At 34.6% G+C, this 16,105-nt stretch overlaps 1 protein-coding gene and 2 long non-coding RNA genes across 4 annotated transcripts in view; 1 reads left to right on the top strand and 2 right to left on the bottom strand.

The window, feature by feature from the left end:
• Window positions 1-1,661: 1,661 nt before the first annotated feature.
• Window positions 1,662-16,105, bottom strand: part of LOC124360794 — a 33,483-nt gene continuing 19,039 nt past the window's right edge. For both annotated transcript variants that reach the window (XR_006922276.1, XR_006922277.1), the window contains exons 2-3: window positions 11,494-11,595; window positions 1,662-1,788 (exon numbers count right to left, since the gene is read on the bottom strand). This is a non-coding gene — a long non-coding RNA (uncharacterized LOC124360794). The remainder of the gene's footprint in view (window positions 1,789-11,493; window positions 11,596-16,105) is intronic.
• Window positions 1,675-16,105, top strand: part of LOC124360793 — a 58,455-nt gene continuing 44,024 nt past the window's right edge. The window contains exon 1 of the long non-coding RNA XR_006922275.1: window positions 1,675-1,807. This is a non-coding gene — a long non-coding RNA (uncharacterized LOC124360793). The remainder of the gene's footprint in view (window positions 1,808-16,105) is intronic.
• On the bottom strand, window positions 5,524-8,232 carry LOC124360791. The gene is made up of 2 exons (XM_046814691.1): window positions 7,712-8,232; window positions 5,524-5,777 (listed from the first exon to the last, which is right to left on the bottom strand). Exons 1-2 carry the CDS (start codon window positions 8,153-8,155, stop codon window positions 5,640-5,642), a joined length of 582 nt encoding a protein of 193 aa, XP_046670647.1. The 5' UTR covers window positions 8,156-8,232; the 3' UTR covers window positions 5,524-5,639.

Consider the following 16,105-nt stretch of genomic DNA (forward strand, 5'->3'; position numbering starts at 1 on the left):
TATTTTAATGATTCAAACTTTAGTAACTACAAATTTAGTATTCCACTAGAACGAAGTTTGTCTTTAATTCTTTAGCAAATAAAGTGTAAAATAAAGCTTAGTTACTTGACTTTGTAAATAATGCATAATCCATTACGCGGAGTATGACGAAGGCTGAGGTTAGCAGGGGCATTATTAATATTATTAATCGTTGATTAATAATAGATTGTATTTAAATTGAGAACTCGTTTTCAGATCAAATAAAAAAGGTAGTCCACAAAACTAAAAAATAACAACCACCCCCCCCCCCCCCCACCCCCCCCCCCCCCCACCCCCCCCCCCCCCCACCCCCCCCCCCCCCCACCCCCCCCCCCCCCCACCCCCCCCCCCCCCCACATTTACTACTATGCCTGTCACTCCATAGATGGCTGTCCGGGCGACAGCCACTAAAAACATAACATTGGATAAGTTACCCCTTTATGTAAACTAGCACAATAGCAATGTGCCAATGGCGCAGTGTAGCGGGTACAGCGGTTACCGCGAGATTAATCGAATCAAGTACCGTCGAGCGTGGCTGCGCTGCTTGGATGGGTGAACCGCTGAGCGATCCTGTTCTTGCAAGCAGCTTCCTGCCTGGCCATTGGTGATGGCTCGGAAGTCACCATTAAACATTGGTTCCCCAGGGTTAAGCGTTTAAAGTGGGAGGTCTTTAGCCCTATCTTCGTGTGGTAAATAAGACATCCATTATTTACTTTTACTTTTTACAAATCAAAAACTACCGCTTGCCCTATTTGGGACAAGCGGAAGGGACTTTATAGTCCCACCGTCGCTTATAAATATCCGCACTTTTAATCCTTACCTCTGTCAGCTCTTTTTGGACCGTAAGGCCAAAACTTGGTGTCATTCATTTGATAAGGGCAGCTTGGATAAGTTAAATTGAGGCCCCCTGTTTACCATGCCTGGATTATCTGAAACATTGCCGTGTACAAAAAGGTGATTAAGTAGCTATAAATAAAACATGTTTTACACTATTTTACTTTGTCTTTGATACAGCAGAGAATATGTATAAGTTCGTTTCGTTCTTCATAATGAGGAGAGTATATATTTTTTAGTTGATTAATGACTTTCATCTTAAAAGCTATATACAGAATAATATAATATATCAGAAATAGTTTCCTTAACAGGTGTCTACATTAGCCGCGATCTTGTTTTCAGATACACAGTGACAACTTTAACCCCTTTACTCTTACTTACTTGTGGTTTAAGAAATGTGTTTATTTTTTAATATTTACGTATTATGCATCCAAACATTTTTGTTTTTTGTGTTTCTATTAGTCATTTTGACAAAAATCTCAGCCTATTATGATACTTATATTTTCAAAAAGAATAGCCTACAACCTTAGAAAAAAAATCATACAGCTTATATATGCTTATTAACCATATCTGTAATTAGCCGTGTATATAAGGAGGGCTCAGGGGCTCTAGCCACCCACTAATCGAAACTTCGGAAGGCAATCATTAAAATAGCACCCAGTAATTTGTTTTGGGCCCAAAACACATTTATGAAGTCTTAAAGCTCAACAATTTTCCGAGAAAGATACCTGAGCTCCTATCTGAAAAAATATGAAATAAAGGCAATGTAATCTTACTTGCGACGACAAATTTCAGTGTTGTTACAGCTCTGGAGGCCGATTAAGTTGGCATCACTTTGCTGACTAGGAGTGGCAAGACTGGGTGATAGTGACTCATCGCTCAGGCTATACGCAATCGCCATCACTGCAAATGTTATAGCGCACAGGAAGATGAGACCTGTTGACATTAGTTACTGGTGAGTATTTTATCATTCTTGTTTCCGTATAATCACAATAGGCTCCTTATATTTATACACAGAACAATATATGAAATAGTTGAATCATTTAAGTAAGACTTGTGAAGATTCCTAAATTGATATACGATTATATTTTACGTAACTGTATTATTTTACACACAAAAAAAAATCCAAACGTTTTTGCAAGAAAGCTAACTTCAAAACAAAAAGTTTCACGTCTTGTTCTTAACTTTGACTTTATTCATTAATCCAAAGATAACAGTAGTACCGACATAGGCCTTCCGTAAGGAGAAAGAACGTTTGACTTGTCCCTTTTCTGGGAAAACGTTTATGTATATTTGCTTTATCTGTAACCTGCTGGAAATCACCAACTACACATCGCACGTCGACTTCTAATATTGCACCATTCAAAAATGACCAGGAGAATCAAAAAAGAGCTTTTATAAAGCTGGTTTCACCGATTTTTTCAGCAATCTAATGAAACACATTGTCTCCCTTGTTTAAGTGAGAGCTCGTTAAATTAAAGATTTTGGGGGTTGTCTTAAGATGTAACTACGGTACACTTACATGCTAAAAATGATTGAGAATTTGTGTTGAAGACAACAGGTATCATAATTAAAAACTACTTTATCACTGTCATTGTCTTATGTTTTAAAACCATTTTCCAATACTTTTAAAATGCAAGTTCCTATTTCACCCTTCGTCTTTCTCCTTTATGCCTTAAGAAGCATTGAACATCATCCAATATATCAACAGTCAGGTTCTATCTTTACAATAATTACTTCAGATTTACAATAAAATAGAGAAAATACTTGTCTTGGCACAGACTAGTTATACATATAAATAATTATACAACTAAGACTTTCTTTCTTCAAAAGTTTGAATATAATACTTTTTTAAACTCATAAATATCAGTTTTGGTGGTTCGTGAACTTCTATTTTATTTATTCCCACCTGGTTTTCTTAATATCTTTAGTATTTTTCCTTTGTGACTTTTACTACTTTATACTAACTATCATCAATAAGCACAGTTTTTTTTTTTCCAGAGAAAAACACTGGATATTTAAGCCGAAAGGATGTTACAACTCAAAATATATTTGATAAAAAATTAAGGAATAGTGACATAAAATAGTAAGTTGGCAACGAAAATAGATAAACTCAAACAAAATACTAGGTACACAGAGAGAGAAAGATAGAGACGAGAGTTTTGGGTTATGAGTTACAAACTAACACCTTCTTACTGAAATTGAATCACGAAAAAATATCACTTTCTGAAACATGTCACTATTAATCGCAACGCCGGGAAGTATCCATTGGTTTCTATACTCTGAAATTACATTAGTCAAGCTCGGAGATAATACGGTATGTTAATATACAAACAACAACACAACGGTTGCTTACGTGAAAAGCTTTATATATAATGTTGCACGTGACTCTCTGCAAGGTTATGTATTCATAAACGAGGCGCATCTAATGGTGGTATTATCTAAAAAAACGATGTGTCACTTTTGAAGTCGCGACGTGTAAACATAGTTTATTTATCCTTCCTTGTTCCCTTAACTCATAAAATGTATAGAATGCTGATTAGAAAATGCTGTTAATTCATAAATAATTGTTTTAAAATACTTCTGATCAGACCACGACCCTGTTTCATATGAGGAGGAGGTATTATTCGTTAAGATAGTTTGACACTTAGACTTCACGTGATTAATCTACTTTCCATTCGTAATCGAACTTTACGCATTTAATAATATGTGCATTAAGAATCTACTTCTTTGTGTAAAAGTGTTTGTTTATAATCCATGGACTTGAAAGGATAGCATATTTCCGAAAATTTACCATCCCTAAAGTTAGAAAATTGAGTAACCACAACAGAATAATACTTTTCGAGGACTGAGACCTATCCTTTTCTTCAAGTGTCAAAAAGGTGTTACAGTTAAGCATAGACACAGATTAAAAGTCTAATTAGTATGTTACGATCAACCCACCCAAGTAAAGGTTAAACAACAGTGAAACGTTTTTCAAGCGTTGGTTTCACTGAATTTTAGAAGCAATACTGGGGCCCTGATGTAAAACCATGAGGTACGTGGACCTTTCCTGGAAGGACAAGGACCACCAATATTCAACACTTCCGGAACCTATAGGGAGCGAGGCACCAGCTTTGAAGAACCAAAACTAAAGCCCCCCACACACCTTCGAACATTTCACCCAACCTGACCTGGCGTCGTACCCAACGCCCAACCTGTCAAGTTTAGACGTTTACCCCCACCACTGTCGAACGTGCGATCGAGCAGGTTGGGTGTCTTGTCAGTTTGTATTATGGATTTCGAGGACAAGTGTAGCTGTTGTTGCTGGCGCTTTTTTGTCTGAAAACGACAAAAGAAGAAAAAAGATCGACGCTTGTGGTCTAAAAAAATGGTTTTTGGACCGGAGTAAGTTTAGCCATATGTCGCTTCTTGCTGAACTTGCCATTAGTGAGCCTCATAGACTTCAAAAAATTATCTAAGGATGAGCGAGGAAAGCTTTGAATATCTATTCGGAAGACTGTGTGAGCACATAGAAAAAGAAGATAGCCTTTTTGAGAACCTCAATTCCTGCAAAAAAGAACGTCTTGCAGCCACTCTCCAGTTTTCTAGCCAGTGTAGGAGCTACGAGAATCTGAAGTTTAGTTGTGCAATATCTCCGCAAGCACTAGGAAAAAATCATTACCAGAAACTTGTGCAGCTATTTTTGATGTTCTGAAAGGAAGATTTCTTAAAGGTAAGTACAAATATTTGTTAATTAGTTTTAACTCACTCTTTTTTCTTCCTTACATTATTATAAATCCATAATTTTACACAATTGTTTTTTGAGCGCAAAAATTGGTTATTGTCGCGCGCGTGAGATAAAGCAGGAGGGTACGAAATGAGTATAACCATCTTCCGAGAAGCGACAATAACCTATTTTGCTTCAAAATTTATCCTATTACGTTATTACTTATTTTTTTAGGTCTAAAAAAACACACATAATTTCAGAAAAAAAATTTATTTTCAAATCTATCTTTTATAAACTTTTTCAAAAACATCAAATTTAAAGTCATCAAATAACAAAAAAAAAAAGCTGTAACAGAAGATGCTGTTGTCAATGTAATAGCCTATTATAAAACAAAACGAACAAACAAAGATGAAAAAGCAACTTATTATACATTGTCCTCGCTGACACCGGGTAGATTCAAATACTGTTTGAGTTCATTCCGAACTTCTTGTTGAGCAGTTTTTTCTTGAATCGCTAGTGCTTGACCTGCGGTAGGTTTAGTTGCTGCCGTTTGACTTTGAGCAGGTTCTGGTAAAGAAAAATTCTTAGGACAACGTACAGTTTGAGGTTGAAATATCTACTTTTTTGTTGCTGTACATGTTTTTGCTGTACTTGTTGTTGTAGATGTTGTCGTTGTACCTGATGTTGAGTAGGGTTGATTTGGGCTTTTGCACATAATATGGGTCAAAACTGAATGTCTGATGTTGATAATTTTTGATCTTGTAAGAAATATTCAGCGTCAGCCGGCCTATACGGATATGGATTGTTGTTTTGATTAGTGTCCATAAAATGGTTAAGTGATGGTATATTCCGTTGGGTTGGCTGTTGTTCTGTCAATATGGCCGCAGATGCTTTCAAACTGCCTAACTTACCGTGGAAACAAAACATCAGATATAAGCTTTTTCTGCAAATTACTTGTTGTTGACGGTCCATATCTTCCAGTTGGAAGCCCACGTTGTTTCCAAAAGCCCGGAACTTATTCTGATTACATAGGACAGACGTAGCTGTATCCAAAAATCGTTCTTGTTTCTTTTCAAAATCAGATATCTTTTTTTCGGTTTGTTCGAGTAGTTGATCCTGGGTTAGACCTACTTGATACTGATGGGCGACTTACTGGTGTACTTGATGGTGATGGGCGTATATCAGCGTGTATCCCTGTAGATGCGTCATCTTGAGCCTGTAAAAAAACACAAAAACTGGGTTTAAAACAGTTATATATAACAGCACGTCAATCAATATTACCTCAATATAACATTGTTAATTTTAATATATTATAATTTTAACTTTTATGTTTACTTTTTGCAGTTTCCTTGCAATGAATCGGACTGGATGAACATAGCTGTGGACTTCAAAAAGTACTGGCAAGTTGAAAACTGTGTCGGCGCTATAGACGGAAAACACACATAGCGATTTCGTCAACCTCCGAAAAGTGGGTCATACTACTACAACTACAAAGGGTTCCACAGCATTGTTCTTTTTGCTGTGGTCAATGCTAATTATGAATTCATCTATGTAAATTGTGGGTACTAATGGAAGAGTATCCGATGGTGGGCGTACTTATGGAAACTGATTTTGGAGAGTTGCTGGAAAATAAGGAATTGCACTTGCCGTCACCAACAAGCTTCGATGACAGGAGAGACGTTTGCCTCCCTTTTACATTCCTTGGAGATGAAGCTTTTCCTCTGAAGGAAAATCTTATGAAGCCCTATCCAAACAAAGGAATCACCCACGACGAAAAGATTTTCAACTATCGGATGTGCCGTGCTAGGGAGAGTGGTGGAGAATGCGTTTTGGCATCTTAGCGACTCGATTTAGAGTCCTTCTTTCGACAATGAATGTTAGTGTAGAGAGGGCAGAAATCATTGTTTTGGCGTGTTGTACTTTACATAATTTTCTACGCCAGAAAAGTCCAACCTACCTAACTCAAAGTAGTGTGGATTGGGAGGACACTTCAGCAGGCCAGTTTAAATGAGGGTGAGTGGAGGCAGAACACGCAAGAACTTCTTGGGTTTAAAAGAATGAGGCGGGATGGCAGAGAACAATCAATTGCCAATGCAGTTCGAGGTTGGTATAAAAGTTTCTATAACAACGAAGGAAGTGTTGATTTCCAAGAAAAAATGATTAATAAGCGTTGACAGTTCGGTATTGAGTGTAAAACAAGTGCGATGATATAGTTTAACAACAACAAAAATTATAAAATATGTTGATTTTGCTATGTAGTCCTATCTTTTTCAATTTGATAACTAAATATTGGTGAACTTTGTACATTTTTTCTAATTCGTTTTAGATACCATAACTGTGTCTTATTTATATTTTAATTCGCTAACTTTGGAAAAAAAGCAATTGTTGGTAGTTTATTTAATTATATTGAACTTAGAAAAAAACTAAAGTGTATTTGTTTTCCCTTTAACGTATGCCTAAATATTACTGTATTGCAAATTATATATTGCAATTTTGATTAATATATTCATTCTTGAAATTTAACTTTTATTATGTAAACTTATTAGATAAAAAATTAACTTATATTACCCTTCAAACATGTGCCAAAGAGCTTTTTGTCACCCACGATATTTTTAATATTGAGGTATGTTAACTCTGAAGACAGTTCTAAGTAAAAATAAATAGGAAGGTAGATAGAAGTCAAAACCAAAACAGATGAAATTCCTAGGAAATATACGCGTTTATTCATCACCATGAGCAATGCTCAAGGCTACACCTCTGTGGGGTTAAGTTAAATGACTGAATATCTATAAATGTTAGAAAACTTGCACAACATTAACACGCAAAGAATATGAGTTTTATCCTAATTATTTATTATTATTTATTTATCATAATTATTAAATAGTTTTTATCTTGGGGGCAAAATTATAGTCTATTGCAACGTACTACGAAATTAAGGAATAAAGTTGAATTTTTCAAACATCATTGACATAATGTTATACTGTTTATATATATAAATTAGTTTTGTGCTGTTTTTAACTTTAATATAATTTATTGTAATCTAACTTAACCGTACGAGGTGTTGTCCAAATAATGACCTAGCGCTCAATCCTAAGTAAAAATAAGGAAAGTAATAAACAGTAAATTGGTAACAATTAAACTGACACTTACTTTGGTTATTTCGTCCTGCGTTTCCGCTTCCACGTCGTCCACTCCTTCTTCATCTTCTTCAAGGGACGCAATACTTCTGGATCTTTTGCCGATCGAAGATACACCTTTCCTGACTACCTCTTGGTCTGTTATGAAAAGCAGTAAATCAAAATACCAAAGAGATGGTTCATACACATCATCCTGACCACTTCCGGTAATCTTTGATTTTTCAACCTTTTTCAGCTCTCTTCGGAACGATGCCCTCAAGGTTTCGATTTTGGATTTGACAAATTTCTCGTCGCAATCCGGATTAACTTCCTTGCATTTTTCAACGAGAACGGAATATCCTTCTTTTCTGATATTTTTGTTGGAATAATTTTTACTTTTTATGTCCCATAAAGCTCGTTGCTCCCTATAAAGTTCAATAAACTCACACCAAAATGGTTTATTATCGTTAAACGACATTATGAAACTGGCCTCGCTCCGAAAAAACAAATAACAAATCTAGTACTACGCCACTGCACTAGGGAAACTGAGGTCTAGCCAGTCGAAGCCGCTCGACAGTTCCCCCACACACAGCCCAACATGACAGGCGCGCGGTTGGAGTTGGGTGGTGCTGTCGTACCCAGCATCCAACCCAACAAAACCATCGCGCATGTTGGGTTGGAGCCCACACACTCTCGAATATGTTCGACAAGACGTTGGGTTCCCAACTGCTCGACCAACATGTTCGATAGTGTGTGGGTGGGCTTAAATCTCTGCCCACTGGAGAACAATTCGGCGCTGGTTACAAGAGAAGAGAGCTAAAAACCTCTCTCTGAATAAACTTGTTAAGACAAGCCCAACTGTGGCCAAAAATAGAAAAAAGGCAAGGAACAGCTATTGGTCCGACCACCGGCCAATAAAAGTAAAAGTGGCTGACGCCACCACAGAATAGTTTCATGTCAAAAAACTCAAGTATATGACTCAGGAGCCAGGGTAACAAGATCGAATAACAAACATTACGGAAAAATACATCAGCACCCACAAGAGACGATTACAGTCTAAGGAAAATCAATATAGGCATCAAAGATACCTATGCCAATAAATTTCTAGTATACACATAATATTTTAGATAAAAACAGCAAACGTATGACCGAAGACAGATGCCTGTCAACAAAAGTGTTTGTATTATTAGTACCAGGATGGGATTAAGTTACCATTACTTAATATTAAACTAATATACAAAACTGCGATATTGAGTAATGTTACTAATTAGTATATGGTTTGTTTACACGCGCAGCAGTCTCATATCAATACGCTGTCTGCGGCAGACGCCCTTGAGCGCTTACTGTCATAGACAAGTCTATTTACCAAGGTTATACAATCACTAATCGCGGCACTGTTGTATTCTCGGCACGCAAAGATAAGATAAGACACGCCGCGATATTGCCATTTTAAACTGCCAAACCGCTCTTGCAGTTCAAATTGGCAATATTAAGATGTAATATTTTACAGCGAATTAGTAAAGTAATGTTTTATTTTACCAGGCGAAGTTAGGGCTAAGAAGCCCTCTATAACACTTAGCCTGGGGACAAACGGCTGAAAGGTGATTTCCGAACCACCAATGGCCGGGTAGGCGGACTGCTTTCAAGGACAGAATCTTTCAGCGGCTACCCATCCAAGCAGCAGCCACGCTGGACGTTGCTTGATTTGGTTATCTCGCGATAACCACCTTACCCGCTACAACGCGCTATTGGCAAATTACAATCAGTAGAAAGTTTTAGACTATCTCTGGATCTTCAACGGTTTTTCATGCATACAGTTGAAATAAGCTGTTGGGATTTTATATTTCTTTTTCTGGCGTTCCAATTAATATTATTTTTCAATCTTAATTTAATTTTCAATGTACATAAGAGTAGACCGTTTTCTGACATACGGCTTTCCACTTTATTATTTATTTATTAATACATACGGCAATCGCCATTTTACAAAAATGTTTACAACATAGTGTTCGAAATATTGATAATACACTTTTCATGCTTAGCCACTTACATGCGATATTAGTACTACTGGAACTAGCCATGGTTACAGAACAATTGAATATGGTATACATTACCATACCAATACCTATTATAGGTTATTCATACCTATTATTTTTCAAGTTTTTGATTATTTAAGACCTTTTTCCTGGTAACAAGTACCTCAGTCTCTTGCTCAGATACTGTTTGCGGAATAAGTCCTTACGGACGGTATAGCACGTTAGTATATAGCAGCTATTTCCATTATAACACGACAGTGTAGCAGTGTACTAAGAAGAACAAACATGTCAAATCGGTTGATCACAAAAAAAAATTAAGAAATACACAATTTTTTAGCAAATTTCACATGTCTGAATTATATCTTTTACCATAAGCAGATAGCAGAGATAAATGGTAGAATAAAGGATTAATGTCTATACTCTTCAAAAACAGTTATCTAATCCAAACAGCGTATAGTAGCATTAGAATTGTGTGTTAAAAATGTTTTACCTGACTCAGTGTCAAAAAGCTAAACGTCAATTTTCTAATACTTCAATGTACCAGATTGTATCTAAAACATGAAAAAACACACTTACTAACATTCATATTTTAAACAATTTTTCAATCGATTGTTTATTTACTATATCAAGGTCCGAGATCATACACGTAATTGACTCCCAATACGGAAAATATACGAAGAATAACACTGTAATGTACAGTCACCAGTTTAAATAATTTAATGTATTATGAAAGTAAAAATAATATAATATGTTAAGTACCGTCTCATGAGAGAGCCATATGTCTCGTTCTCTATATTATTGATCAAACCTCTTCTCTTACATAAGACCTCAGAAACTGAACAGAATTCTCACCAGAGCTGTAAACTATGCAACTTAATTAACAAAATTTCAGTATTGATGGCATTAAAATCCTATAATGCATAATAGCCATCGTCTTATCCCTCAGTCATATAATTTTCCCTCCTCTTTTCTATCGCTACATAATCTAGGTCTATAGTAGCTACTCCTCTTATGACCTTTTCTGAATGGAAAAACTGGTGTAATAACTTATGCTTTTGTAATTATATTATTGGTTAATACACTGACAATACAGTATTTATCCAAGCGGAATCTCTACTAACATCTTTTCAACTGAACTATTTTCATCTTAAGAAAGTTTCAAATCATGATGGTCTTAAACTTTCACACTATCTGGATACTTAAAATGAACCCTAATGGCCAATTACTCATCTTAAAGTACCCCAATTGCTCACTTTTACTTTAGGTTCTTCAGATTTTATCATATTCCTTATGAACATCCACATTGGCCTTTAATTTATAGAATGTAGAAACTACAAGATTAGGCAACACAAAGGTTTTGATGAAGATTATGATAGACAAGGCTATTAGTATTCAGAAGACTACGGGAATTCCCAGACTCTAAGATTTTATTGTGATAAGAAATAGCCCAATTTCGTAATGGAGATACGTCTTTTGATAATTATAATAACAAACGTTTGCTCTTTATAAGGGACATTTATAAAAAACAACTTGGTTATCTGCAGAAATTTCTGATACGGACCTGATCTCTTTCTCCTGTGTAAAATGGAACCAGAGTTCAGTATTTTAGGATAATCACGATAAAACAGCTGTGTGTCTTAGGTAGTAACTGAAGGCACTCAGAATACACAAAAGCTCACAACTGATAAGTTTTAAAATAACACGAATTAATCGATATGTAAATTATTATATAAATTTAATCGATGTTCTTAAACACTAGTATTCCATTAGTGTAATATTCAACCTGATTGTGGTGCAGGACACACTCTCATGCTTGGTGACCTCATTGGTGTAGGAGTTGTGAACACTTTGATGACTGCTGGACACTTCTTCACCTTAGACTCACCTAAAATCATAACGGAAGGTTTGTATACGAGTCAATTTAACATTCGTTTTAATAGGGACAACAGTGATACTTCATCGTTTGGCTTTATTTAGGCCCATAATTTGTATCTTGTAAGTTATTTATGGTCTGATAAGAACCTGACATCCAGAGATAATAAATCTAATTTTAAAAATTAAATTTCTTCTTCCTGTTATAGTTCACATACGTGTGAGCCAAATTTTACTGTTTATATTAATAATAGATACCAATACAATTAGCAACACGAGTAAATAATTTTAAAGCTATAAGATTGTTAATAGAAGTCTACTAAATTTTTTCTGTCTTACTTGAACATATCGTCAGATTACATATAACGCTTAAATACACAATATTAATTAAATAAAGTCATCTCTTATCAAAAAAATTTTAATACACTAGAAAACTTTTTGAACATGCTCATCAGTTAGTTCTTAAATCTAAATACGTTTTTTGATCAAGTTAAAAGATAAATTTATATGTTTCCAAATGTTTATCAGTTTCTTTAATGTTGCTCACAGTAGTCTTTCAAAGTTTTGTATTTGTGTGTAAATATATTTTTATTATCTTACTCTTTATTACTTATTACACAAATGTTAATATGTACTTATATAAAAGACAAAAAACACGCAAAATAAGAAGATTTCATAGATTTTATGCACTATTTGGGGTAAAATATACGTAGGTAAATATAAGGCCAACAAATTAACACAGTACGGTAGTGAATACACATGTCATATAATTACAAATGTTTACAGATACACTATTTAAAGCATGCTATCTGGTTTGTTTACAGACAGTCTCCATTAACAAGCGTATTCCTGAGAAAGGTCTAGAGGTCTTACATGTTACTTACATCACAATACGTTATAGGAAAATGCTATCACTGAACGAAAAACATTACAGACATTCAGGACAACATTCCCACGGAATAATTGTAATTGTTCACAAGTCAAATAATTGCATAAGTACTATAAGAAAATAATTAGAGACTAATAAATGCACCATTTTGGAAAAATACAGTACGTATAATGAATAAAAACGGAAACATGAAATAAAAAACTTGAGGTGGACAGCTGAAGTCCGTAAACTGTGCATAGTCGGACTGATGTTGACTGATGGAAGTGACAAGACTTCACTTTCACTCTTAAAGCGACCATGGCCCTATTAGCAGTGAATAATGACAGCGTATTGTGTTGTCTCAGATGGTGAGTGACTAGCGCTCCTTTCGGTGTTGTACCAAACTATTTTGCATAGCCGAAGAAGAAGAAATAAATCATGACCCGGTCACCACATGTGAGTTAACCGAACTTTGTCTGTGGAGGGAGACTAGGTAACGATGTATCGTTGTTGTGTCTTTTATTTCCGAAAACTGTTGCAGAAAAACGATTATTTTTTTCTGTAACGTTATTTACTTTTGTTAAATTGTTTCATCTATTTAGCAATGGATAATAATTAAATTCCCTTCAAAATAAAAATAATGTTTTACTTTTATTTACGATTTCATACATTATTGAGATACGATATATGGATGGCAGTGTAGTGCGTATGTTTTTTTTTCTCCAAATTAATTGAAAGTTTGGGGATCTGTTCATAATTACTTTTTAGTTTTTTAATTCAACTATCAATATAGCAAATAAATAAATGAAACATATACCTTTTCATAAGCTTGAACATTTATTTCTTAAAGAAAGTTCTATTAGCTAAAGAACAGGATTATTTTAAAGCAATTATTGTTATGTATACAAAATAAAAAATTTTAAGAGAAACACTGCAAAAAGGTCAACTTAAGCTGAACAGTGTTGGGCATCACACATGCTAAGAATTTGAACATTATTGGAAAAATTTGTCATTGTTGTTAAACAAGTTAATGTTGTAAAAGAGTGAGTGATATAATACGTTATCGTTTAGTCAACATTGAAACTGCAACTACATGATGCTCCCATTATTAAATTTGGATAATCATAATAAATCATTTTGATGGACCAGAGGACGCGTCAAACACATCAAAACATAATTTTAGGCTTTAATCTTATTATATTGTATTAATACTTTTAAGTTTGCTACAAGATATTATTCTCATAGGACAAAAAACTTATAAATTGCACCTCGTCCTGAAAGAACTTTTTTGCTTCTTCCGGAGTGACAGGATATTGTGGATGGGTATGGTTGGGAGTTTAGGTTGCCTCCTGTCGAGATCCATGAGGAAGAAATTAGAGCATTAATCCCAGTCATGTCGTCTTGGAGGAAGAGGAAGCCAACTCTGTACCAGCCTTTCCAGTCAAAGTAGGCAGGAGGGTGGCACGCCCTTATGTCTAGGCTAGCAAAAACCTTTGACTCTTAAGGAACCCCACCAACTCTAACCGTCATCTCCCGCATTCGACTAGACCTATAGAGTTACCCTTGTACCCCAGAATCTCGACTTTTCTGTTAGTGATGTGCCCCTCCTGGACATTAATAATGTCGACCAGATTTAAATGACACATCTGTTTTTGCTGTGCCCAGTATGGGTTCAACTGGAAGGTATAAACCATCCAGAAGTGGTTTAACACGTAATTAGTTTTGTAATTGCTACAAAAGCAGTACTGAAACAATTACACAAGTATTTACATAATATTACCGCGAACCTATTAAAATCTATAGGATGCCAATATTACATATTCACTTGATAAATGCTTATGAGTTACAATACCTTGTACCATAACACTTCTAAATTAACTCCATATTGGTTAATCTTACGCACTCCGGTTTCAAGGGTTAGTCCAGTTGGTGTTTGGAGTTGGAAGCTACTGGCATCTCATGAAATAATGGATTAAAAATCTGCATCGGATTTCGTTCTACTCCAACAGCTCCACCATATAATGGTCCAACATATAAAAACCGGCTTTAAAAATTGTATAGCAATTATTCAAATCTTAAACTAATCAACGAAATGCCAACGAACGCTCTGGTGATGTCCTGCTGTGTCATAATTATTAACTAAGACATCGTTAATTCAGTAAGAAATTTGTACTTAAGTCCTAAAAGTCGAATTGCATCATTTAGAAAATTTTTGAATCAGTACTTTTAAAATTTTAGCCCGTCCAAGAGACCTTCTCTATCTCTTCGGTCAATTAAGTTGTATTAAGGTTACAGTAAATTGTAAAACTCAATCTGGTCTTGATATTTAATAAACATTTTTATATCTAGGGGCTGTTAAAATTGTTGTATTGAAATTTAATAATTATTTGTATTAACTACCCCATATGAAGATTCTTGAAGCATTGGAAAATTTTGAATTTTAATACCACTAGTTTTCTAATAATTATTTTATTTTTACGAAGCTTTTCTGAATCAAAGATTCCATCGTCAGGCAACTTCATAATTGAATCAATATTTACATTTTTCTAAATAATAAATACTAAAATAATATTTGTTAAGGATTTTGGAAACATTGTTTAGCCAGTCTAAATTATTTAAATACGACTACGTTTTCTTTTAAAATTCTTATATATTGAGACAAGGATAGAACTAAATTTTCAATAGGTCCGTCTTCATTATTGATAAGTTTTTCTTTTATTTTTCTGCATATAAAATGTTTACCATGTATGCAATTATATGCAACCATATAGAATTTAATGCGACGGACAGTGATAAAATTGGCTAAATTAAAAGGAACATTACGACATGATTCAAAGAACAATTCACACTTATAAAATATGGAGAAAAAATCGGCTATTGCGAAATACTGTATTGAATCTAGACACATTATCTCTAATACACATTTACGATTATACAAAAATGTTACAAACACAATAAAAACTTGGATTCCATATTTCCTAAGCCTTTGTCAAATATTATTTTAATATTTATTATTTAGAAAAATTTTAATATTTATTAAGTTTTGAACCTCCCTGACGATGTAATCTTTGAGAGGCCTCGACATAATAATTGTAATATTGGGAAATGTTCACTAGTGCTATTAAACTACGTTCTACAGTTAATAAAATGACGTATAATTAAATTACACTGCTAGTTAACGCACACTTCCAAATACACAATGATCAAAATAAACATTTTCGCCAAAAAATCAAAACTGACTTTGACTATCATAAAATCTCACCTAATACGCATAGGAAATAGTACATAGACTTCATTTTTAAATACAGTAAGGTTAACTCACACTAGTGCAAAGCAACTTTCCGGTCAGTAGCTATGTGACCAACACACTCCTACACGGTTTAAAATAAATAATGCAGACGAACTTTCCTGTTGTCAACATCTCGAATTGAATGCTACCGCACATTTATGCAATCTATTTTTAATGCCCAGTTATAAAAACTGGATATTTAACAAGAAGATAACTGCAATTAATTTTAAATATAAAGATAAGTGCTTGATTTTGATACGCCAAAGGACCATGATACAATTGCGTGCTTACCCAATAGATAACCTAAATTTTTATATGTAACACGTTTCGTTGAACTCAAGAGCACCAAAGTTCGAAGTTTCAGTT

This window comes from Homalodisca vitripennis, chromosome 4 (assembly GCF_021130785.1).
Source record: "Homalodisca vitripennis isolate AUS2020 chromosome 4, UT_GWSS_2.1, whole genome shotgun sequence".
Classification (NCBI taxonomy): domain Eukaryota; kingdom Metazoa; phylum Arthropoda; class Insecta; order Hemiptera; family Cicadellidae; genus Homalodisca; species Homalodisca vitripennis.